The sequence below is a fragment of the Gymnogyps californianus genome, chromosome 5 (assembly GCF_018139145.2).
Source record: "Gymnogyps californianus isolate 813 chromosome 5, ASM1813914v2, whole genome shotgun sequence".
Classification (NCBI taxonomy): Eukaryota; Metazoa; Chordata; class Aves; order Accipitriformes; family Cathartidae; genus Gymnogyps; species Gymnogyps californianus.
Window position 1 is genome coordinate 64,593,536 of NC_059475.1, and position 25,860 is coordinate 64,619,395.

The 25,860-nt window shown below is 45.8% G+C and overlaps 1 protein-coding gene across 2 annotated transcripts in view; it reads right to left on the reverse strand.

Moving 5' to 3' along the window:
* The window catches only part of PRKCH (protein kinase C eta), a 120,912-nt gene that overhangs the window by 25,452 nt on the left and 69,600 nt on the right, over nt 1–25,860 (reverse strand). For both annotated transcript variants that reach the window (XM_050897102.1, XM_050897103.1), the window contains exon 10: nt 21,713–21,867. In XM_050897102.1, the coding sequence (XP_050753059.1) occupies nt 21,713–21,867 (155 nt within the window). The remainder of the gene's footprint in view (nt 1–21,712; nt 21,868–25,860) is intronic.

The following is a 25,860-nucleotide window of genomic DNA, read 5'->3' on the forward strand; positions in this document are numbered from 1 at the left end:
GTAGATTTTGATTTTTCTCCATCTCTGCTGCTGAAGTCATTTTACTTCATAGAAATACTGAAATCTCCATCACGATGGAGAAAAATGTGTTTCTATTGCCTGCTCTGGTAGCCAAAACAATACATGTTTCCAACTCCCGCTCCAGTGAAATTGTAATTATTTTTTGCAAAATGAAGTAACTTCAACAGAGGAGAATGAAAGACATACAACCTGCGGAACAGCACAGTTGGTAAGATACTTATTGAAGAGGTAGGATTTTTCAAGTTGGAGGCCTTGCTCCAAATACAGTGGACAACAGATTTAAACCAATATTCTGATTAAATAAGGAGGAGAACAGATGGAGGTCTCAGTTTTATGTAAAGCCTTAAATACTCATGTGAAGCTAATATCGTTTCCCATTTTCCTTTGCATTCATTAGTAACACCCAAACCAAAATACTTTATTTTACTTGAAACCGACACTCTCTTGAGTTGCAAAAAAATATTGTTGCTTTAAAAAAGCCCTAACAAATCTTTTGGGCCCACAAAATCTGAAACAATTTTCTATCTTTCTTTCCACACCAAATTTTGGAGACTCAGTTACCAAACTCAAAGCAAATAATTATTTTCACAATTCCATGCCCACCAGCTTTGGACTAGGAACCTCCACGTTTTGTTGCCAAGATTTCATACCGCTTCAGGAATTAAGGCTATTTCCAACCCCATGTGCCTTGGGTTGTAGAGAACTCGCTTAAAAATTCCTTCACAGAAAATGGTTCACATCTCCCACACTTTTCTAATAACAACCAAACATTATTTATTTTTATGGTCAAGTAAGTTTTTATAACCAGAAACTCACATTCTCACAGCGTCAAGGAAGAGTTAAGCAGACTTCCTAAGCAGTGGTAAAGCTGAGTGTCAGCAGGCAGCAGTAAATACAGACTAAAGAAGACACCTGCAATATATTCTACCAGAGCTAAGACATAAAAACCCAGGCTGAGCTGCTGATATTTGCTTAGTTGCTACCACATCTTTAAGGTAGGAGGAAATATTGAAATCACAAATGAAAAAACAGGTTATTGGCCTTTGAAAAAGGGAGCCACAAAGCAGAGATCAGAAAAAGATCGAGCTGCACTGAGCTAGAGAAAAACAGTTTGAAATCCTGAGTTTTGCTGCCAAATAAAAGGACGAGTTGTTGCTCCCTTCCAGCCTCGGAAGTTTCCTCTAATTTGACTCCTGTCATACTTTAAAGGGGAAAATCAGCATAGCTGGAGCAACCCCGCTGTGCTTACAGAGGGCACCCTCTTGGGCACAGAACCAAGCGAAGAACCAGAGGTTATATGCGGTTATACAGCATATAACCAGCGTGCAGCCATTTACGTACACCACCACTTGGGGCTGACATGCTGAGATGGAAAGCATTGCTTTACGCAGCCATAGCTTCACAGCACAATCCCTAAAATCCTATGGAATTTAGTCTGTGCGCTCCACCCTTCCCGGTACTGCACGAAGTAACGTTGAAATATAGCACGGGGACTGCAAAACCTAACTTCAACTCCTTGTTTTCTTGAAAAATGTTCTCTTAGGTAAAGAAAACGTTCCTTCCAGTTTCGAATGAATTTCTGAGGTGCAAACCCGTTCAGACCACCAGCACGCACGCAGACAGCCCGACTACAGCAGGCGTACTGCAACTTGCAGTGCAACGTACCGGGACAGAAATGAAAGGAAGATCTCTCCAGGTATTTGTAATTCAAAATTACCAGAAAGTAGGAATGAAACATAGCAAGGTGCCCTTCTGCACTGTCCTAACAACCAGAAGTTGTTTTCAAAATCTGACCACGCTTAAGTGTTTAGGGACCGTAAATACAGCCACAACGGCTCCAGACTGAGCTTCTGCATTTCTCAGAAACAAAGCAAAAGCAGAAATGTGACATAATGATTCAAGAATCCAACTCAGACCCAGGATAAGTGGTATGAGCGAGTGAAACTCCACTGCAAATTGACACTCATTGCTAGGCCATATAACAGGAGACAGCCGCCTGTCCTTGCCAGCTGCTTTGTGCAGCTGTGGGAGGCAGAGCAGGCTTGTGGGGAAGGTCGATCCCACAGGCATCTCAGTACCTGAGCAGTTCTCCAGCCAGGAGCCCAGCACCATTCCTGGGGATTTTATGGCCTCATCCCACCACAGCACATCCTACAGACTCCACAAAAAGCTGCAGAGGGGGAATGTGGCAGAATATAACAGAGCTTCATGGCTTTTCTCTGCTTCACCTAATCCACCCACACTGGCACGCAGAGCACAAACCTGTTGAAGTGCTCCGCGCCCATGTGTTAGGTTAAAGGCATGACAGATTACGGCCACACAGCCTCCAAAGCAGGCTCCACCTCTCTTGCAGACACCAGGATGGTAGAGAGTGATGCAATATGCACTCATGTCCGGGGTCAGACACAAAGCGAGAACACGTGGCTGAACTTCTCTGAAAACTCACACCAGAGCACACGGCCATGGACTGCTCTGGAGGGCAAGGCGGGTGTTTGAATTTGTGCAAGGCAGAGGGAGATCCTCATATCCACCTGCATCTGTGCTTTTCAGTATGTCCAAAGGCACTCTGTATCAGTCTTACGCACTTACAGGGATAAGTCTGATTAAGCTTTAAAATACATTCTTGCTCTGTTGCTTGGGCTTCAGACTAAACTCTGATTGGCAAGCACTTGTATCCAGAAGCACTCTGTTATTACATTTTAATCTTAAAGTCAAGCAGCCCTTCAAGCATAAGGGCAAGTTTCTGCAAGCCATCTGCCTGGGTTAAGGCAGCACCATTGTTTTTTTGGTGGAGATGGGCTGGAACCCAGTGCTGCTGGCTCCCCATCTGCCTGACCCCTTCCTGCTGGCGGGGGCTCTCTGGAAGCTGGTTCCCCAGACCACATCAGAGCACCAGTCTCCTCCCAGCACTCCCCAAGCTACTGCTCCAAAGACGAAGTGGTGCCCAAGGCGTTGACTTCTCTTACAGCAAAGGAGCTGGCATTACCCAGGATCCAAGACCTCTCTGATGGTTTGAAGCACCAGCAATCCCACCTCCCCTCCCTCTGGGCACTTCAGAAAAGCGTCTGTGGAAGCTAACACAATTACTGACATGATTTCATTGCTATTGAGATGAATGGGCGTGATTCATCCTCCAGTTAAATTAGAGTGGTAGGCTGAAGTATACAGGCATAGACTAAAAAAAACCCTCGGCATACCACAATAGATAATCACAAAGCTTCCACCACGTTAGTGGGTCTGAACCCAAGTGGTACAGATCCAGTGGGACCCCATGGGTGCCCCGAGTCCCTTCAAGGTCAGGCACACCTATAAGCTTCCCCTTTATTATATGCACGGCAGCTGTAAGAAAGCTAATGATAGCTTTCAAAGGCAGCTTTACAAGGGCAAAAAGACACTCTTGTGAAATGGGGCAGCCGAGAGCCAGAGCCATTACTGCTGAAACACAGACGCGCTGGAGATTGCTACGTTGGAGTAATCCCAAAGATGGCGCAATCCATATATATTTATATGTCCATATTTGTGTGCGTACTTTTTTTATATATATGTATATATAATATATATATTATTTGCTCCACTTTTATGTGGGACTCTAGTCAGGAAAGAGGAGTTACACTTGAGGTATTTCCCCGAATCCCAGAGCAAACGTCCTCCCATTTACTGCGGGAAGGGGAGAGGTAGACAGAAAAAGGCTTCGTGTCCAGCTCTTGGTATGCACACCACGCGCTCCCCCTCCGGATGAGCTGCCAGCCTAGTCCTGTGATAGACTCCTTGGTCCCACTGGGCAGCGACAGTGGAATTTGCTGGCCCTGAAACATCACTTGCTGAGTTGCTCCCAACAGAGCTCCTATTTTACCCTTGCCAGAAAAAGAGGGAAAGAGAAAAAAAACCCCAAACCACAACGCTTCTTTCTGTGAGTCCCTTTCCCTGAAGTCTTCAGAGGAAGCGTACAACACGCGAGACCCAAATGCACGAACACGAATCAGGTGTGGACTTAGGACTGACGGTGCCAAGAGAGGTTAAAAAGCATAAGCCTGTTATGTCACCTTGACAAAAATAGACCAACATTGATTCGAAGCCTGATAAAGAAATTCAAATGAAATCAGGCTTGTGCCCGCAGTACAACAACGGTCTCAACGCTTCAAGATGGAGTCAAAGAGTTACCCAAGATTAACTATCACCAACGGTCCACAGCCCACCGTAGAGCTGCTCAAAGGCCCTGTCCCAGCTCCAAGCTGTCCTGGACTGTGTTGCTGAAAAGGCTCCTCCTTCCACCGGCACAGAGTGACATGTCCCTATTTCACCGCTGAGTGCCACTAAGCCTGCCCTGGGGGAATTAGGCAGTAGCTCACACCAAAGCGACTCTCCTGCGCTCTCACTGCTCATCTCACAGCTGCCATGAAATCCACCCTCCCCACACACGGAGTCTTAGGAGGAATGTTTCACTCCAGGAAACATCAAAGAAAATAAAAATAAAAATAAAGGTGGCCCTATCCATCACGATCATGTGTGCAGACTGCCTCTGGCAACGGCTTGGGCAGCAAACAAACCTGTGTTAGTACTAGTAATGCCAGCAGGGCTTTGTGGGGAAGACACTCCTGCACTGAACCTGTATGTCTAGTCAGGCAGACTTCTCCATATTCATCCGATATGGATAAGTTTCACTTTACTCTGAGCCTGATCCTGAATCCAGGGAAATCGGTGGAAAAAAGTACTGTCAGGTTCAGCCAATTTTGGATTAGGCCCTTAGAAAAAAAAATTACTTAACCTTATTAAGGCTCTGAATTACAGAACCAGATTTATAAAGCTCAGGCTACAGGCACTAATCTCCTTTCTATAATGGAATGAACAAAGCTGAAGGCAGAAGTACTGTATTTTTAGATGGGATTTTTAAAAGCACTTTGCTTCGGCCTGTAGATTTCCACTGTCAAATTTACTATTAACTTTTGAAGGAGCAACACTGGGCCAGCACAGAGGCTTTTGAAAATCTCCCCATCTGCACTGAATTTTTATGCACACAGTGAAAGAGCAGTCTCCGTGCTAGTGACACATTGTGGGCACAAAGCACACAGGCATCCCAGTACTGTGCAGGAGGGTGTACTGCCTAGTCCTCCTTGGAACAAAGTTTAAATATATTTCCTAGGACATGCTGTCTTGAGAGTTGTTTCTTAAAAAAAAAAAAAAAAAAAAAAAAAAACCCTGAGACCATCACTGATATCATTGATTCTCTTTCTTCTAAGACTCTAGCAAACCTGCGGGCAAACAAAGTGCTTTCCTGACTGCTCTGATCTCCCTGCTTTTTGCCACAGCAATCACTTAAATAGCAGCAGTGAAATCAGATGGAAGAGGTATTTGTAGGAGCCTAGCAAATGGGTCATTATCCCAAGATTTAGTTTCTCATTTCATGTGGATTACTGTTGCTATTCACTCATTATAGGTGATTCACCCAGGGCTGTGTGAAGCCCAAGTATCCTGGATAAGCAGGGCAGAGCCACCTGCAATTCCTGGCTGGGCACTCTGAGCTCTCTGCAATCCCGCTTCCACTCCTGGGGACTCCTCCCAAGCTGCTTGCATGCAGGAACCAGTGACATTGAGCTTTGTGCCAGGCCAACAGGGACAGACTAGATCCCACGTGTCACCCCAAATGCCATACGGGCAGCAGACAGACCCCAGACTGGCCATAAGCAATGCTGGCTGGTATTGTCCCCATGTCACATCAGGTACTTGACCCACGAGTCTCGCTGGTCAGGGCTCCCTCTCTAACTAGCACAGGGAGACATGTGCTTTCCCAAGGCAGTTTAGCCCCTCTAAAATTTGACTCACCAGCTGGCAAGGCTATCTAAGTTCCCAAATTAGGTGCCTTAGCTGGTTGCCCGATTGCAAGCAAAGCAGAAGTGACTTAGAGCAGGAGTCAATCAATGCTCAGCTGACATGGCTACCATGCACAAAAAGCTGCCAACTCCCTTGTTCCTGTAATATATGAAACAAATGAATCAGAAAATAAAAATAAGCACTGTCTCAACTGACCCCATCTAGAAAAAGGATAGAAATGGGACCTGAATGAGGAAAGTCTGTCTTTACTCCGCTCACCTCTTGAGTTTTTAGCGCATAGATCTGTCAAGTCCCTGCATGAGAGTCACTGCAACCCAACTGGCATCTCCCCAGTGCAGTAGGGCACTTTGGCTTCTGCAACATGCGGCCATGGAGGAGGACACCCAGTGGTACTGTGTGTCTGTGTCTCTGGGAATATGCCTCCTGGCATGACTTGGCTTTCTGTGGCACCACACTAAAAGATTGCTTTCCAGACCAAATATTACAGTCCTTCCCCTAATAAACAAGCCAGTCCCTACACGGGCATCTACAGTCACATCCTTGCAACATGAAGAATCAGCGTCCCTTTCCTTTCATCACCCAATACACGGAGTATCAACTCCAGGGGGAGAACTGGGAAGTTTGTGTAGGGGAAGCACAAGGGGCATTTTCAGGACGGGAATGGGAATAATGACTAACACTAGCGTGCAGCAGGCTCCAGCTAAGGTGGAAATTTGGGGGTGTTACCCACGAGTAGCATGTGCCTTTCAGTGGGCTGATTCAGAGTCAATTCATGCTGTGACTCTGTGTGTTCACTCTTCTTTCCACGACCAGGATGCCTTGCTTACTGGAAGGTACCTGTGACAACTGTTCTTACCTCAGCCTTTTTCAGGCCAACACCACAGACTACAGGACTCTCGGATTTTACTGTTTTAACTGGGGAAGATCTGAAGCTGCCAGGTTCCTCTCACTTACACAGGCCTTGACTATATGCTTGAGTGTCTTGATTATAAATCCCCTTCTGCAGGAAGAAGACACCACAAATCCTCACTGAAACTTATTTCTAATCTAGGGAGACAAGAAACAACAGGCAAACCAGACAGAAATCTTTGCTGAGAGGTGTGATGGCACCACACCAGATCAAAACTCAGGATTAAAGATTTTGTATCTAAATCTGCCCTGTTTATACAGCCAGAATTGCACAACAATGCACATTTTATATCACAATACAAGTTAGTCAACTTGAAGGCAAGATGTTTTTCAAAAAACTCCTTGTCTGTGCTTGCTAAAGGTACACCCAGGTGACATCTAAAGTGCATTGGTTTTTAGCTCATGTGCTCATCAAAGTTTAGCACACTCCACCTACAAGGCTATATTTTTATTTTGTGGCAGGAAAGCAGTTCTTAATGTTATTGACAATTCCAGTGGGTTCAGTCATCAAGTACTTCAAACTCATCTACACAGTCAAGTGCCGCTACTCTCAGACTGGACTGCTGTTTTCAGATACTCTCCCCATGAATAAATAATTGATTGAGGACTAATGGAAGACCATAGAGGCTCAGGGAAAGCAGAATGACTCTACTGCCCAGAGAAAAAGGAACAAAAAGTGAATTATTTTAATTTTAACATGCTGAAATGCATCACCCACAAAAGATACATTAAAGCTAATGAATTCCTGGAACTGTTCTAGATAGGCTATGCAGACAAGGAGCAATGGATGACCCGTGTCCTTTCTGCACTTTGGGGACACCATACACATGTGGTTTACCTGTCCCCCATTTCTGTTCTCAAGCAGACTTCACAGTGCTTTACTTTACAAATGGTTTGCAAACCTCTTCATGATTTTGCATGAGAAATGATTTCATGGTAGGATTGTGCGAGCAGAGAATGCTGCGTGTGGGGATGGTGGAGCGGGTGCTGCAGCATACTTCGTGCCAGACTGTAACAGGAAAGCAACCACACCATGACATAGCGGCCACTTTGACATCAAGATTAAGTCCATGTGCATCAGGAATCAACTTTTAAACAGGGTTACTTTCACTTCTCACCTCACATTGTCCCTGTGGTGACCTGGGAAGCGCCACAGTGATACGAATGCAAACCCAGCTTGCTTCCTCTCCAGCCAATTCCTTAATTTTGTACTACTGGTTTTGAAATTCCTTACTGGTTTTGAATCTCTGTGTCTCCATCATGCATGCCTGTGTCTCCACAGCCACCCCTGCTACCTGGAACTCAACCCTTGGGCATTTGGTTTGCTGCCCCCAGACCAAGCGCTTGCTGTCACTCCTGGCACCGCTGGCAACCTTCACCATGGCTGCAGTGACTCAAACCAGAAAACGCCCAATGAGAAGACAACCCTTATCAACAGCCTTTCACTCCCCGACAGCAACCAAAGCATGCTCCCAGAGCAGCTCTGCCCAGACACAGAGCGGGTGCAGCTGACACCCAGTGTGACGTCTGGATGCAGCAGGCTCTGCCTCAGAGCTAATCCAAGCTTCAGCCATCAGGCAGAAACACTTTCCGCTGCGCATCCCCAGACAAGCCTGTATGGCAGATTTCTTCGCCAAGTGCTTCTCCACCCCAGCCTTCTATCTCAAGGCAAAGCGCTCCACAGCCCAATGGCTCTGGTGCCCACACGGCACCTTCATACCACAGACGTCAGAGCTCCGGCACTACTGACACATTACTCAAACACGTGGTGACTTGCTGCTAAACCCAGCAGCCAAGCAAGCAGAGCTCCCCTTTGTCCTTGGTTGCCCTGGGCAGCTGGAGCTTTTTCTGGTGCCTGGCTAGCAACCCTGTAGCTTTTACCTCATGTGCAGAAACGAGACAGAACATGGATTTGGGCTTAGCTTCTTCCTGCATCTTTAACGGAAAGTGTTGGGGTTTAGCACTGGCCAGCCACTAAGGTGCCATCAGGGCCGCTTTTTAGAAGCTAAAGACAGCAAAGTCCCTCTTTCTGGTGATTTAAGCCTTCTCCTCCAGCAGCACGACAACATTGCTTTCCTCCCTGAACCTGTCCTTCCATGCCCTATCCCATCTGTGCTTTTCGGGGCAGCAAGGGTGCTGTGTGCTGGGTAGGCATGGTGCCCTGCAGGGAGGTGCAGCGATGGATGTGCTACAACCAACCTCAGCAGCAAGATGAAGGCCCCGCGTGTGGCACAGCTGCAGGCTTCGCCCTCGGCAGAGGACAGCACTTCACTTTACTCACGTCGCAAGCAGTTACAGGAATCCAGAGATTTCCTGGGTCGCTCTGGCCAAGCTGCATCGTGGCTCTCTGCAGTGCTACCACATGTCTTCAGCTGGCCCCTGTCCTTCCTATCGCCCCCCCCTGCTTTTTGCCAAACTCCAATGCATTTGCTCGCATCACGCAGTCCCTTGCTCCGCAGCACTGTCCTCTTACACAGGCTGAGCCATTCCTAGGGTCAAGTACCACTCAGATGAGCAAGACTGGAAAAATCTTCCCCCCCCTCCTCCGTGCGAGTCCTATATTGGCCTGTTGTTGGTATAAACCACAGATTACTTCATGACTTTCTGGCACCCACAATCTACATCATCAGCCAGTGAGTGGGATGGGTCATATATGCAGGAGAGCGCCTGGGCAAAACCACAGAAGGGTTAACCCTGCAGCGGGCTGAGAGAAAACACAACCCTACAGAGGGCTCTCAGAGGAGCCAGAGGCTGTGACTCACCGGGAGGGGCTGCACAAAACCAGGGCTTTCAGCGAGGCCCACAGGAATTTATTTAAGGAGATTCTTCCCCCAGAGACAGGGAGAGAGAAGGCACCTCACCTTTCCCATCACGGAGCAGATCTGGTGACTGCACTGCCAGGAGGGGAATCACTATTGTCCCACCAATTGTTTCCAGTCTGGCTAAAAACGGGACGACAGGAGACTAATTGCTTCACTGGAGAAAAAAAAACAGTCTGGAGTGACCGAATTATTTTGTAGACTGTTGTTGTTTGGGTTTGTTTCCATCCTGGCTTAACGAGCATTAATGACTTCAGTTGCAGGAGGATGGGGGGAGGGAAGCCATTAGGGTGAGAACATGATCCACACAGACATCTCTCACCCAGCACACACTTCTGCCCCAGACAACCTCTACAGCTGTGCTGGCAACAGCGCCTTGCGTCCATCCTCCATCCCTCCCTCCCTCCTCCGGCCTTTCAGAATGAGGAAGGTGGCTGAGAGCAAAGGGAAACGTGAAGTTTTCCTTTTCAAACTGTCTGACTGGAAGTGCCAGCCTTCCTGCAGCTCATCTACTTTAGCATGTTAGCTATGCCCAGCAGCGTCTCCAGAAAAACTGCTGCCCCTTCTCAGCGGCAGGGAAACAAAGGGAAAACGTCCCAAAAGAGTGGATGCTCCAGGAGAAAGCAGTAGAGCCCCAAACCTGTGAAATAAAGTTTGTTTGTTTTGCTTGCAGAAGCCACACTGAATCTTCTGGGACTACTTCTGGTGTCCGGAGAGACAGAATGAAACCTAAAGCCAAGACACATAATTAATGTTGAAATTCTTCCTTACATAACAAGCGCCTGGGACACAGCCACTCACTTGGCCAGTGCTGCAAATGGCCCTGCCAACACAGGCCAAGGAAAAGCCTGCAAGCGAGCAAGAGATCCCTGTGTTATACCCAGTGGCTACAGGCATCCCTACATACTCAGGGTGGGCTTCAGGGAATTAGGGATCAGGAGCCTATGGGAATTATGTGCTCACATCTATAAGCCAACTCTATTGAGGGACAGCCATCTTCTAACTGGACACATCCCCCAGGGAACAGGAGAACAGCTTGAAGCACCCCAAACCACAGCAAGGTCGCAAGGAAGACACAAGCAGAGCAAAGACTTGGAAATACTAGGAGCTTCCCTGGAGAAGAGGTGAAGAATTTCAGCATGAGTCTGGTTGTAAGAAAGTGAAGAGAAAGTAGGGAAGGCTCTCAGTCAGTCAAACAATGACTTCAATTAACCTGTCCTAGACATGACAGAACATGGAGATACCTGATACTCCATGCCACATTTAACTCATGCAGAGGTAACAGCTAGGCCTCCAGAAACCGTCATTTGACATCCCCTCCCTTTCACACATCCCCAGTCCAATGTCGGCTTACTGGTTCATGGCAAAGAGTTGGAATTTGCTGTCTTGCTTCCTGGCCAGCGGGGATCCAGAGATGCCACCAGCTGATGCTGGGAAGCAGCATCCAAGAGCTCTGCAGGAACTATCCTGGCTGCCCTGTGGCTTGTGGAAAGCGGTCAGTCCTGAAGGACCCCAAAGGCAGCTGTGACTGGAGATGATGAGGTGCAGTAAATAGGGCAGACTGCAAGACAGTTTTCCGTTAATTTTATCACACAAAATACCTGTCTTTCCCCCTGGGGCTATCCCTGTCAGGGTAGTCACCAACTTGAGTGAGCAGGGTAATTTTGCTACATCAGAAGAGTGTAGGGGGACGTGCAACACAGAGACTCTCCATTCACAAATCAGACTTCAGCCCACTCGAGCCACAGACATCTTGTGGTGGCTTTACAGGTTCGAAAGCCGGTCTCACTTTGCTCTGACTCCTTTCCAAAACATCATGATTGCCAACAAGAAGCACAGTAGTATTGCCTTTCTGAAAGTAGATAGGGAAGTATGTTTCAAGTGGCTCAGTCACAGATAAAAGCTGTGTATTTAACAGATACGGTGCAATAAAGGCTTATTTGGGCATTTTTTCTTTGTGTAGGCGTAGGGAAAAAATCGTGAGTTCAGCTATGAGTTACACTAGACCCATCTCAAACCTACCACCAGCAGACTGGCTGCCATCGATCGGCCGCCATCGATCGGCCATCACAACTTTGCAATTAACTCTGCAATTCAAGGCGTGAGTTGGACCAGCTGAAGCTTCGGTGCCTTGCTGCATCTCAAGCAGCACAAAGGAGATGGAGAGCTGTAAGCCTCCCACAGGGGTTGGCCCTGGCCCCAAAGAGACCCCAGCGGAAGCAGCACTGGCAGGGCCAGCTCTTGCTCCATGTTCCGGGCAGTGCCACGCTCTGACCTTTGTGGTGGGTGGGCTGTCTCTTTGGGAGCTTGGCCAGCTGGCATGAGTCAGAGCAGCTCCTTGGCTTTCTCATTTATCAAAGCTGGGCAGAGAAGCAAGAAGCAGGAGCCAGCTGCCAAGATCTTTGCTCCCTTCTGTGCTCAACAGTGGCTGAAGGTAGAAATTCTGGCCGTAAAGCTGCTGTTTGGGCACCAGCTTTCGAACTAGTGATGTCAGAAGTACTGAAATGGGGAGCTCCAGCTAGGAAGAATGGTTATAAAAGAAGTGGGAAAATTTAAGAGAAGGTGCATTCAATGGCAAAGGCTACATTAAGTTGATAAGATTGTGTCAAAATCCCCAAAACATAGATAAGCATACAATTCCTCAACTTATGATCAAGAGATACTGACAAACAGAAATACAAGGCACACTAATTCAGCTTTTAGGCACAAGTCAACAAGGACATGGGACCTTGCTACATTTTCATACTCAGGTAAATGTCAAAAGGAATGTAACCAGATCCAGGGAAGGGAGGAGAAAACCCAAAGCCCGCATGTTAAATGTCACGCACCAGCTTGGACTCTAACACAGATGCCACAGAGCCTGCACGCCGAAACATGCTGCAGCCTTGCTCCGACAGCGCACACAGGCTTATTTAAAAGCCCATGAAGAGTTTGAAGGGATCACTTCCTACCACCCCTTCTACCACAGAGGTTTGCACATGGAATAATTTCCCCCTGCTACCTTGCACAGCTAACCCTGCTTTTCCCAATTCCCCCCCCACTCTGTCCCCTCCTCCAGCCCCCTTCCTTTTCCAACACAATAAACAAAGAAGCCATGACTCACTTTGGCAAGGCACCATGACACTGCTGCCTTCCCCGAAACAGCATAGATCAGAAATGGTTCAGATGCAAACATTCACATCCTTATTGGATGGACTTTGCCACGGCAGTAAGCCTGGATCAGAGATTTAGCTAGTAAATAACCTCTCCTAGCTGGAAGTAATTTTCCTGATTCAGGAGCACTTCTCTACTATGCTGCCAAGAGATTTGTGAAAGCGGCTCTAGACGTTAATAATAAATCGTCCTTGTGAAACTTTGATTGATTTGAAAGAAATCAGCTCAGAGTGTGGAGGATCTCTGTGGTTTTGAATATATCACACCTTGCACACAGTTGAGACTTGAAGGCTTGCTCCTGTTTCCATTGTTGTCAGCTGGAATACTGCCACCTGCTTTAGTGGAATAATAATCGGGTAATACAATTCTGAGACTAAATTGTGCCTTTAGGCACAGCCTCATAAAAGGGGAGGTTCGTGATCCTATTACCAGCAAAGGTGTTATGACTCAGAGGCCAAATGATGAGTAATGCTTTCCCCTTGCTCCATGGGAATAGGCTTCGCAATCTGCATCCTGGCTCGCACCAGCAGCTCACTACAAGCCCCAGCACCAGCTTGGCTGGCGCGCAGAGGGCAGAAGCAAAGCTGTGCCCGCCATCCTGCCCAGGGTACTGCTGGCAGAAGACAGAATTTTCTCCCACAGAAATTCTGAATTGTAAAACAGACAACTATTACTGCAGTGCTCCCATGTAATAGTTGAAATTTTCTACTGTGTTATTAATTTTAGTTTATTTCTGTATCATTACAGGCAGCTGATGACTCTGAACTAGAATCTAAAGACAAGATGTTACAATGGTGCACCACTGACACTAAAAGTTGCTGGGTGACTTTACAAAATTCCTCTGTTTGCAAAAAACCAGAGTACCTACATGCTCGCTGGCATAAAGAATAAAATCTAAACATTGGGATTATTGACCAAGGAAACATCAGGCGCTGATCTTGCTACAGCTAAAAGAATAAGTCAGATTCTCCCTGGATAGCTATGGCAGTTGCTGCAGGCCAAGTATGTCAACAATACTAATTTTCTCATTGTCTCCCTTACATATATAGTAGCTTCACCCGCTGCAACACGTCATGTTGCAAGAAATCTTCCACTGCAAGTCAGAGGGAGCAGATGCAACAGCATTTTGTTGGCATAATCTTTGTTTTAAAAAATTGTACAAAACATTTATTAAGGCTGACAGAGACCTTTTCCTCAGCTATATATATCAGCCTCCCTAATGCTAACTCAGGGGTCGTATTCTCTGACATTAATACTGAAAGCTTCCTTGATTCGAGGTGGGTACAAAGATCAATAAAATGACTGGACTAATGCTGGGCAGTTCTGGAGATCTCGGAGCAAAAGTTTTCAAAACTGGGTCCTTAAAATCACAGGCCTGAATGCCCTTGATATCAGGGAACACGTTAAAAGTCAGATGAGCAGTTCTGGCTAAAAAGATAGCAATAATATTTAGGGGCAGTTTTTAAAAATAAATTTTACATAACATCTTAAAATTTATTTCAATTTTTATTTTTTGTCCTTCTCATGACCTTCACACCTTTAAAAAAGAATGAAGAAGGCAGGAAAGGCAGAAAAATGGTCCTTTTGTAGAAAAGCTTCTTAGTTTCAGGAGTTCTAACCTAAATATTCCCAGGTGCTCTGGGACTTAAAGATTGAGTCTAATTCTGGGCTCCTTTCTTTAAGAACATGTCTGTCATCATTACACGTAGCTATTTCTTAGATTGCATCTGCATGCTTTTTAATTGTGAAATGCCTTCATACGGATGTATTTCTCACGAAAAGAGAAATAGCAGTATTGCTTATTTTTATTGCACCAGTACCAGAGTTCCTAACTAACACTGAGCTCTCATTTCAAACATTCGGTAAATGAGAGTCCATGCCTGTAAGAGTGTAGTACACAAGTTATTACATCCAAACGTAACAGCTACACCAAAGGAGAAGAAGAGTGAAAGTACGAGACTTGCATTTAGGTAAAGGCTATCCAGCCTTGGGGCAGGTGGATGAACTAGACAAACTCGAGGCCCCTTCAAGCTCTGGTTTTTAATGATTTATACAAACTCATTATGTGCAGGGTTTGCAGGTTTCAAATCAATCCCTTTACATAACCATAAAGGAAAAGTAGACACTAGCAGAGCCAATAACTTCTGCAGGCTATTCAGTAGTCCTTAGTCATGTGGAAAGTTGCATTAAAGTTCACAGACTATATACAGTGGAGTCAATGGGGCACAGAGATCTGATATGTGGATCTCAAAACAGGACTGCTCTTCGTAAGCATAGCTGTAAATCAGGACTAAACTGTCCTGCACAGTGACTGATTAAACATGACATGGAAACGTGAGAGGCTGGTTTTTTTTCTCTGCGCTTTCTATTTGATCAAGTGCAGAGAAACAACACTTTAAACACTGCATGCCAGAGGCTGTAAAAGAGCCCAGCTTGCAAGCATGCAACAACCACATTTGAGTGGAAAACAATGTGGAAGATGCACTGTCTAGAAGCACAAATCAGTCTACAAGAGCTGTTGACTGTCAGATAAGATAGCCACAGACATTACTACACTCCTGACCCTAAGAGACATTCCTTTGTATTTTCTAAAGCTGAATGAAGCATTTCCAGAGACTCCAGCATGAAAATTTCTCTTCTGCACTAAGCAGTTGTTGTAGGGACGGGGCTGTTGGTATGCTATTCTGTGCCAATTTGCAGCTTTTAGCCAATTTGCTTCACTCGTTCACCGTAAAATCAGCTTATATTTCATTCTTTCCGCTGTTCTCATAACATAGCACATCCTTCATTTTGTTCTGCTTACATATATCTACTCTCGTCTTCAGGGCCTCAATCCAGGAAAGCGCCGAGTCTAGGAGCTCTCCTGAATCGAGGTCTCGAAGCGGTAGGGACCAGATCCCACAGCTGAGGTTATGGTGCTCCACAGAGTGGAGACTCACACCTGTTTTGGCACTGGCTGAGCTGTTTCACACCTTTTCCTCTCGGATGCAAACACCATGCCTCTGCCTGTGTGTAGCCGAATCAGGGCGGGGAAGAGGGAGGTATCAGATACAGCAAAGACTACCTACAGATGCATCTACTGTAGCACATTCAAGTAAAAACGGTCAGAAAAAAGCTTAAAAACACCTCATTAAACAAAAGATTTATCTTTATTTGCTAAGAAAACAAAGCTATGCGTAGCACCTAAGCAAACCAATGGTAGTCCCTGGACAGCCCCCCAGCCAGCCAGTTTGCCTTGCAGGGCACTGCTGCTATCAGTCACAGATCCAGTTCAACTGCTAATTTACCTCCCTGGGGAAAGCCCCTTGACTTCAGGAGAAACAAGATCTGGCTCCGGATGTGAAAAAGGGCATGAGATGAAAATAAACAAAATCATCAGTTGCCACCCCTTCCCCCGACCCCCCCCCCCCCCCCCCAAAAAAAAAACCCAAAACAACAGAGAAAGAACATGGGGCGTTCCATGTCTACAATGTCTTGACCCATGGAAAAAGCAAAGAGCATACTAATAAGAATTGCTCTGTTAACAGTGGCTGTATGTAATTAGGAAAGGCATTCAGCTTCTGTTTTCAGCATGTAATTTTTAATTGATTTTGCTGAAAGAAACTGCAGTGTTGTTTCAGTTAATAAGAGTCTTTCCAGCAAAACTGGTCTCCGTCAAAGGCTTATGTAAACCTTCCTTCAAGTGTCACAGGCTTATTGTTTGAATTGGCAGGGAATTAACCTGTTGCAAAAAACTCATTCCCTATAAAAGCCAACAGTCATGAGACACACAGCTGCAGACCTGATGGGTCTCCTACACCAAGGAAAGGTGATGATTTCAGAGACCTGGCCAGTATCCAGCAATCTTCCAGATCCCAGAGGAGACTGAGCTTTTCCCTGTCGTAAGGAGTACCACACACATGAAGGTGATGCTTTCAGGTAACACACAGAAAAGTAAACACTTCCTGTTAATGAGCCTATCTTATTTTCCCTAAGAGCTAATGTTCAGCCCCAAGGCAAGACCGTGTTCTCATCTGAATAATTGTATAATTATCTTTTGCCTTCCAAAGGGACCACGCATCCTATTAAATACAATCGAGTCACGGGACCTACTTAATGGTGGCTGGTGCTGCATCAGAGCATGGGGACTCTGTGCCCACCATGCCACATTCAGAGGCGTGATGAAGCACAAGCAGACCCCGAGCATCTCTATAAGGGCCAGTTGCATTAGAAATATCAATACAGACACAAAGGCAGCGAAATAAGCTAACTAGCATGAGCGCTCAGGATAAAAACAAGGTTCTTCAGCCAGCCAACAACCAGTCCTCCTGCCAAGCTCTCCAGCTCAGCCTTTTGCTCCTCGGGCTCTTGGTCAGCTACCTTACCTACATGCTACACTACCTATACCCTTAGTGATGTATCTGCCACTGTGCTGTGCCAAGCAGTGAGCAGAGGCACATAGGTGTCTCTATCATCCAACTCCATACCTAGGGCTGGCAAAACCAGCATTAAAGTGCAGGGTGCAAAGGTGACACTGCCTCTGCTTCCAGAAATAGTTCAGGTATGTCACCATGTACTGCATGCTGTATCACCTCTGCAGGTGGTAGAGCCATGTTATGAAAAGTGACTGTCTCAGCCCATGCAGCCTACCAGTGAGACACATTTGCAGAGGGAGAGAAAGAAGGTTTGTCATAAAAATCAAGGCCATGCCATTAGGTTGGGTTGATTGCTCTACATTGCCTATAAAAAGGCCATTATCTTTCTGAAATCGACCAAGTCTGCAGGGCAAACCTCTAACCCCCTCCTCCAAAAAAACCCAACCCACAACAACCAAGTTTAAAAAAACATTTGCATTTGCCCTCAGTATGCAGGTATGATGCCTCTATTGAGGGACACCATGTAGGTGACCTTGGCAAGTGGACTCATCCACTAGCAAAGCTATACATCAACCTGTGCAAAGGTTTGAATTTGAGGGCAGCAAGGCAGACTAGCCATTCTTACAGTAATGCTACATGGAAGGAAAAGTCCTGCTTTTAAAATAAACCCTTATAATAATTTACTATCTCTTTGCTTTTTAGAAGACTATGAGTGGACTAGCTCACTTGCATTGAGCAAGCCACTGTGCAATCTAATACTGCTCAGATGTGCATGCTGTTTTGTTTTGTTTCTGGCATGCACAGAAGCCAAAATATGCTTCCTCTACTCTGGGAACTGCTGAACTGGAAAGTGAAAGTCGGGAAGAGCTGCCTCAAGAAAAATAGCACATACAGTCTTTATATAAAAATCACAAACCAACCTACCTACCTGCAACAGGACCCAGCATACTATTTTCCTTTACAAGTAAGCTTAAAGAAAGCAACAGAGCAATAATACTGCCCTGTGAGCAAAGACTTGATCTACAATAGCCTTGATTATCATCTAACCTTTTCGTGGCAACATCCAGCATGAGCTGATCCCAAATATGTCCTTGTCCTACTCCTCTGTGGTTAGGGGTGCAAAATATACTATGATTTGACATGTTGAAAAGCTTGCTTTCATGGCTGGATGCATTCTAGTCCTACCCCCTGTATGATGGGATAAGGAACCACACTGTACTTGTTGACGTTTTTTTCAGGAAGCAACTATAAATAGGCACTGCTGAGTTGACAGCTACACCTCAGCTTAGGGCAAGACAGAGATGTTTCCTTGATAAGGCTAGAAAGCCATCTCTCCTCTGCAGTGTTGCAAATGGAGAAGGGAAAAAAAAAAAAAAAAAATCTGTGAAACTGAAAGCTCCCTTTTAAAAAACCCCAAATACACACATATATGTTTATGGGACTTCTATTCTGGCCAGGGCTTAGTAACAAAAAGCAGTGTTTCCTCGAAGTGAGAAGCAACCTCACTGAAAGTTTCAGTTGCGTCATGAAAACCATCCTATGAGAGCACCAATCCAGCAGTAAGCCTGGTTTTAATGTTAAAAAGTCGCATATAACCAAAATACACCATCTGCCTCAGGAACCCCGTTCTCATGGACTCACAGCAGCAACTGCAGAAATACTGCATTACAGCTATTTCAAATTGCATATGTGTGGCCAGAAAAGGAATCAAAAAACATCTGATTTTAGCTGTTATCAGCATTGTCACCTCAGGCCAAAGTGACACATTTCAGCTACTTCTCGATGAACTTTCAGTGCTGGCTCTCAAGCCTCTCTGGCATTTCAAAGGAGAGAAGACCCAGCTTCTGGCAGCACTTGTGGCAAAAGCAATTTGACTTACTGGGAGAACGCTCATTGTGTTGGTAAATGCAGACTCTCTCCTGAACTGCTTAATCTTGAAGGGGGCCAGGAAAAATACTGTATTATTACGTTTAAGTTTAGCCCAGAAGAAAAACAAATGACCCAGGGTATTCTAGGCCAGCAACTCTCTTACTCCGTTGACCCTGGGAATCCAGAAAGAAGAGGCACATTGAACAGCTTGTGGCAAAAAACTTTCTGGTCAGGCTTTTCCTGGTGTCCCTCCCTGCTGCTCCCAGCTTCCTAAGCAAGCACTCACATGCTGATCATAAACTCTCCAAACTCTCTTACACAAGTGCAGTGATTCCCTTCTGAGTATCTCCTTCCATCCTGCAGACTCCCTCCTGGAGCCCGGTGTTCATGACCCGACAGAAGCAACCTCAGCTCAGTACAGCTGCAGCCAGCAGCTCCCTCCTCTTACATCTTCCAGAACGGAGTCACCCCGACTAATTTTAAAAAACCAAGTCATCCCCCTCCAAATCTGCCCTGTGTAGCTGAAGCTACCTGACTCCACAGCTCAACCAGTTTCTCAACAAGATCAAAGCCTGTACAGTTGTTCAAGGAGCTTTTCAATTACTCCTCCAGTTTCTGTCATGAATTACGGCAGCACTTCAAGAGTGCCAAAACCCAGAGGGATCGATTACTCCTGCCCTGTGACAGGCAGCACACTGCGGGGGACAGGACAAGCTGTAAGCACAGTGGCATTACATTATGCACAGACACAGTTTTGCTGCTGAATGATTGACAATAACTACTGGATGTCACTATTTTAAGGATAATGTCATTTGCGTAATTATCTGGCAGGGTCTGTCCTCAGCGGCTGGCATTATTCACGAGGGAAGAATTAGACTGAAATCCAGCTGTAGAGTAAGTAGATTTGCTATTCTATGCAGACAATCACTGTGCTTTAGAAGCTTGATACATATGGTATATATCACCAGTAATTTTCATACTTTCAGGACCTGGAGAACATTAAAGTGACACTCCTTCTCTATTTCACTGTGCCACATATATCATATGATTTCATACTTAAAAATAATTTAATATTCTCTGTCCTCACCTGACCATCTGTTTCTTACTAGAACTCAAGCTGGGAAGAGAAAGAGAAGTTGCTTTTACTTGACTTATTCCCCGCATAGCCCCCGGCCCTTTCGCCACTTTAGCCCTCAGCTATTCTGGTTTTAGTGTGTTCAAACCTGGGTTTAGCCAATACCAGAGGATGCACTACTAAACACAGGACTGCATCGCCTGGGTTAAACTATGCAAAGCCCCAAACCAAATGGCATTTGGCCAAGCCCACAGTCTGAAATGGTACTAACAGAGCCTGACTGGGATTGGACCTGGTCCCATCCTGGACCCAGTTGTGGGTCCCAGCTGTAAAACTGTAACCAAGCAGCAAAAAGAGTTGATGTTTTTCTTTGCAGTGCTGGCATGCCAGAAGTGGGACTGAGCAGGGCTACAGCAGACCATACCCGAATATGCATGCTTTGCTGCTGGAACCCAGGTAAAAGTATTCCAAAGGAAAAAAAACAACAGACTGTTCCTCCTTTCCAGTGCTCTGGGCAAGAGGATGCCAGAAGTGTTCTGCAAAGCACGTCAGAAAGAAACCTTTCTGTATAATCAGATTGTCTCAGTGCTGACATCTCCCTGCTCTAGCTGTCCTGTTCCACCCCAGAAGAGGTCTTGCTCTGCCCCTGGTGTATATGGGAGGATGCTGGTCAAATGGTCATCTTGCCCAGGGAGTCTGCAAAGCAGACTGGCTGTCTGATCCATGCTGGCTGGTCTATGCCTTGATGCTTGAGCCGACAAGAGAGCACTTTGGCAGTACAGAAGTGAAAAAATATAACCAAACTGCCCCCCTGAGTACAGAATAATGACAAATAAAAAAGAGAGCTGTGTATGGGAAGTAGCTTCCTGAGAACAGCCTTGAGACCTGGGAGCGGAGGCTGACGCAGGGAGGCAATGATGCTCCGATCCTGTTGCAAACACAAAGATGCCAGACACGGACAGGAAGGAAAAACTCCTGCTGTAGGATCATGGCAGGAATGAAAAGACTTTTAGTGGCTGAGCTGAGTGGCACTACATAGGTTTGTCAAACAGATAGGGTTTAAACACAGGCCCATAGCTAATACAGGGAAACAAAGAGGCTTGGGTGTAACCAGCACATAGTAGCTTTTAAATAACAAAGCACACAGTGGCAAAAGCAACAGCTCCTTGCATTTACCTCCCAGAAAATCTAGGAAGGTTTCACTTAATGCCTCTTCCTTTGTCATCAGTTTGACATGTGCTCTCCAGCAGCAGGTCAGGCCCAGAGCAGCATGGTGGGGGCTTCTGTCAGTCAGCAGCTAACGCTCAGCAGCCACGCAGGCACCTGAGGTGCAGACAAGGGGCAGTTCTGGGCCTGATATAAACCAGCTACGTGAATTGACACCAACGCAAAAATCTAGCCCCTGTGCCTCGGAGGAAAACCTGTTTTTCTACGTGCTTGCACACGTGTCATAGGAAGACCCTCCCTGTAGTCAACACTGCAGCCAGAAATTTCACTCCATCCTGGAAGCTGGTGCACCTTGGATGACGTGCAGGGGGAAAGTGGAGGTACTGTTAGCCCAGCTGACAACTTGTTCCTAGCGGGCAGCAAGCGACAGTTATTCATTCAAGCAGAAAACTCAAGCTATCATCTCAGCCGTGGGGTTCAGACAAAGAGAATGAATGAATGAATGCAGAGCTCACCGATAAATGATGCCTCTTTCATGGAGAAACATAAGGGCTGAAATAATTTCTGCAGCATAGAACCGGGCCCGATCTTCATCGAAGCGACGCGACTTCTGAATATGGAACATCAAGTCCCCGCCATTTACGAACTCCATCACAAAGAACAGGCGATCCTTCACACACGCAAACACAACAGACATGAACAGCATTAATTATATCCTCTGTCAGGCTTAGAAAATTCTAAGTAAAACTATTATCTCCCAAACAAAAACAGATTAAGCACCCACGAGATGTTGGGGTGGAAAAAAAAATCCTGACTTTTTCAGGAAAGATTAAGTCAATACCAGGAAGATCTGTTAGTACCTCCTTGCCCTGCACTCCCCCCAAAAATTCTGCCCCCAGTAATGAAATTAATTCCTTTTCACATGTGGATTAGGCATATCAGTAGGTGTGTGCTCATCACTAACCGTCTCCTGGAGCGTTTCCCAAACTGTCCTTAGCCTGAATCAGCAGAGGATGATACCCCTGAGTGAGCACAAGAGAAGTCTGTAAAAAGTCCATACTAAACACTGTAGCTCTCTAAGGAAAGATGCTCCACAATATAATGTGCATAACGAGACTGCTCACAGACTGCAGCTTCACCATGACAGCACAAGGGCTCAGGAACAGCAATGACGACGTTGTCTTGAGGGTATCCCAACACTATTTCTGGGGAATGTGCGTTGTTTTCCAGAACGGATTTCCTGCCATACACTTGCATGGCAGCTGCCTTTTGGGCCCTCAGATTTCAGCTTTCCTCTGATTAACCTGCAGAGACCTCTGGCTGATGAAGGAACTGATAAGGACAAAGTACAAACCAAAGTTTCTGCTGGGCAGAAAAGCAACCTGTTCAATAAAGTTCAGCTCATTAACCACAGCTGCTGGTCTCTGCGGGGTTTTTTTTGGCTTTGTTCTGGTTTTTGCAAGAGTCTACAGATAAGGAGGCACTTGCTTAAGCTGCATGCTCAACAGTCTGGGTGTGGGTTTAACGCGTGCAAACGGGGTGCTCGCTTAATCGTCAGAGGAAGGACACATGGTGATTTGTCACAAAACTAAACCCCACAATTGTTGCAGTCTGGTTCAAAAATTTCCCCTAGTAATTGTTTCAGGATATTCAGTATTGATTGTTTCAGTTTCACTCCGAGTATCAGGAACAAGCAGACTGGAAAAGAGGCATACAATTCAGTTGAGACCAGTCAGCCTTTTAATGGTACTATTTACACTTCTTTCCCCACAAGCCCCTTCCCAGGCCTGATGTTAATAATCTACAAGCTAGTTTTAAACCCCCTCTAAGTTTAAGAGGTTGAGCATTGTTATGCTCCCACTTTCTGGCAGCCAGCCAGCTTGAAATGACTACTGGTATTAACATCTTGAGATGCACACAGCAGAAGAAAAGCAACCAGGAATCCTTTCATTCCTCTCTGGACATGAGCAGGAAAGCAAACGGCTCATGACAGATGAGGACAGCTCGCTTCTTGTTATCATCCTGAGCTCTGCTCAACGGCTCCCTCCAGAAGCTAAGATAGATGGGTTCCCAGCAATCTCACAATACTACTGCGTGTAGCACCAAGGCCACGTGTTAAGTGCTATCTCCAGTCCATATAAACAACAATACTTCATTGTTTCACTCTGCCTTTATTGCAGGGCAGCTGAAAGACACCCAAGCTGGCTTGTCTATGGCAGCAGTCTAAGCCAGAGCAGCACAAACTCTGCAAACCCACCAGTGACCTTGGCTCTTCAGCCCACATCAGATCTCTAATGCGACATATTCACTGCAGTTGGTTAAACTGGGTCTGGCTATGCTGTGCCTACCTGTTTGGCAACCCTTCCTCCAGCTGCAGCGCAGATATCGCCTCTGCCTTGCTAGTCGGCCCAGCTTTTACATCTCCTTGTTATTCTTTCCTGCCTCCTTCCTCGCTGATCTCTCCACATGCCATGTGCTTATCTAGCCCAGCTTGTCCAGGCATCTCTTCAAGCCTGTACTTAAAAAAGAAATCCCTCTTGCCAGATCTCCAACAGGAAGTAATTTAATTTACCAGCAACCTGACAAGGGATGTGTGTATGTGTATTTATGTAAGTAATATATATGCTTGTATAAACACGCATACAGTTAGGTGAACATGCATATATTTTCTACTCTTTCCTTAAAGGCGAGCTTCAGGGAAACAAAGGTAACTCTTCCTATCTTAAAACATACACATCCTGCTTCTCCAGTGCTGGCAAAACTCAACGGCCCATCTCAGACTTCTGGATGTACTCGTCTGTACTATGATGCTTACAGGAAGATACTACTTCTTTCTCAAATGTTCAGGTGGGCACAGAAACAGGTTTTAAAATTCACATCACTGCTGACATGGAATTAGCAGCTTTTTGTTACAAACAGCTCTTGCTTCAGACCAACTGCAAACCTGAGCAAGTATCACTGCATGTGTTACATGGTGCCCACAAGTGTGACAGCTAATGCCTCACCTCCACCCATGGTCTCATTTCACAGGTCAAGCATAAATACGGATTATTTAATTACTGAAGCTCTCCTATTTGGGCCTAACAGAACTTACTACCCAATTTTTATTTTTTTAAAAAAGAGGTTCAGCTAATTGTCCGTCCAGTTTCCTGACACTTAGAAATCCCATGGGGCTGCTGAAGAAAAGAGCAGGATGGGTATTACAATTTGTTTATAATACTGCATTTGTGCATCGGCCTGCTACATACCTGCCAACAATTATTAGAAAGATCAGGACTAATGACCACCCCTTGGGGACCAGGATCTAAAAGCTAAGCAAGGTCTTCCATTTTTACTCTTAAGCAAGGCCATCAGCTTGCCAAACTGCAAAGACCAACCACTCTCCCAGGAATCACTGAGAAGTGAAATAAACAGTGGTATTTTATGAAAAAAGGCAATTTGCAGCAGGCAGAGTAAAAGCGAACAGATAGCTTAAAGAGGCCAAGAAAAAGAAATCTTAAAACAGCAGATAGTTCAGATACTTGCAAATTTGACCTGACTTAGAGTTATGTGCCTCCTTTCTTGGGGACTACCAGCAGGAATTAGGAGGAGCTGAAAGCTGGAGTGTTTTTTGACCGGGCTTAATGCTGAAATCCTCGCATTTCTGTTCTTCTATTTTGCATTGCTCAGAAGTCTTCCCTGATCTGCTATCTCTGTTTGACGTCAGCAAGAGTAAGAAAGAGTATTTGAGTCAACAGGAAAAGGTGACGTGAAAGCCATCGCAGCAGTGGCAGCCACATGAGGAAATCACATTGCACCATTTATGGACTGGGATCAAGATGAATAAAGCTGCAGAGCAATTGTTACTGTAAACTAAAGAAACACTTGGAGGAAACAAATAAAGTCCATAGGGTCAGGTGGGCTCATTTCAAGGATGGCCTACATCTAGAGATTAACCCTGCCAATTTCAGTGCAAGAGAACTGTTTGGTTTTGGGTTTTTTAATTTATTTGTTTAAATTTCAGTTTGCCATCCTTACTTGTTCGCCTAGGAGCAGGGCAGGGGCTGTTGGAAGCACATACTATGTCCTAAGGACAGTGTTTGATAGCAATCACATATACCCGCTTTATTTGTTTGTTGTCTTAGCAGGGTGTCGGTGCGGCTTTTAGAGAGTCCCCTATTGCAAAAGCCACTGGGTGGGACAATCCACATACTCGTTACTGCCCCTTGCAAACACAAGCACCCACTGAAATCCAACTCAAACATCACTTTAGCCCTTTGTCCTCACCAGCTCTACAAGCAAGCTGTTTTGAACCCTCATACCTTTCCTTTCATCATCATGGGAGGAAAAAAAAAAAAAAAAATCCAGATTTTATTAAAAAAGCATCCTTTCCCTCCCCATGCCCAAAAAAGGCCAGTGTGATGGCTAACTTCCACCCTCTTCTAGTTAAGAGTCACAGCTCGTGTCCATGTATAACCCACAGAAGACCAAAGACCTCTGAAGACAGCTAAGGTGAGAGCCTTATCTCCGATCACAGGCTTTCATGCTAAGTAGATGGGACAGGGCAGCCCCATTGCCCTGGTTCAGGCAGCACGGAGGGAGGAAATGGGGAAAGACAAGCATTTCCTACATGCAGACATGGAAGAAGATAATAGCAAAACTGCCTCCCCTATCTGCCACCCTA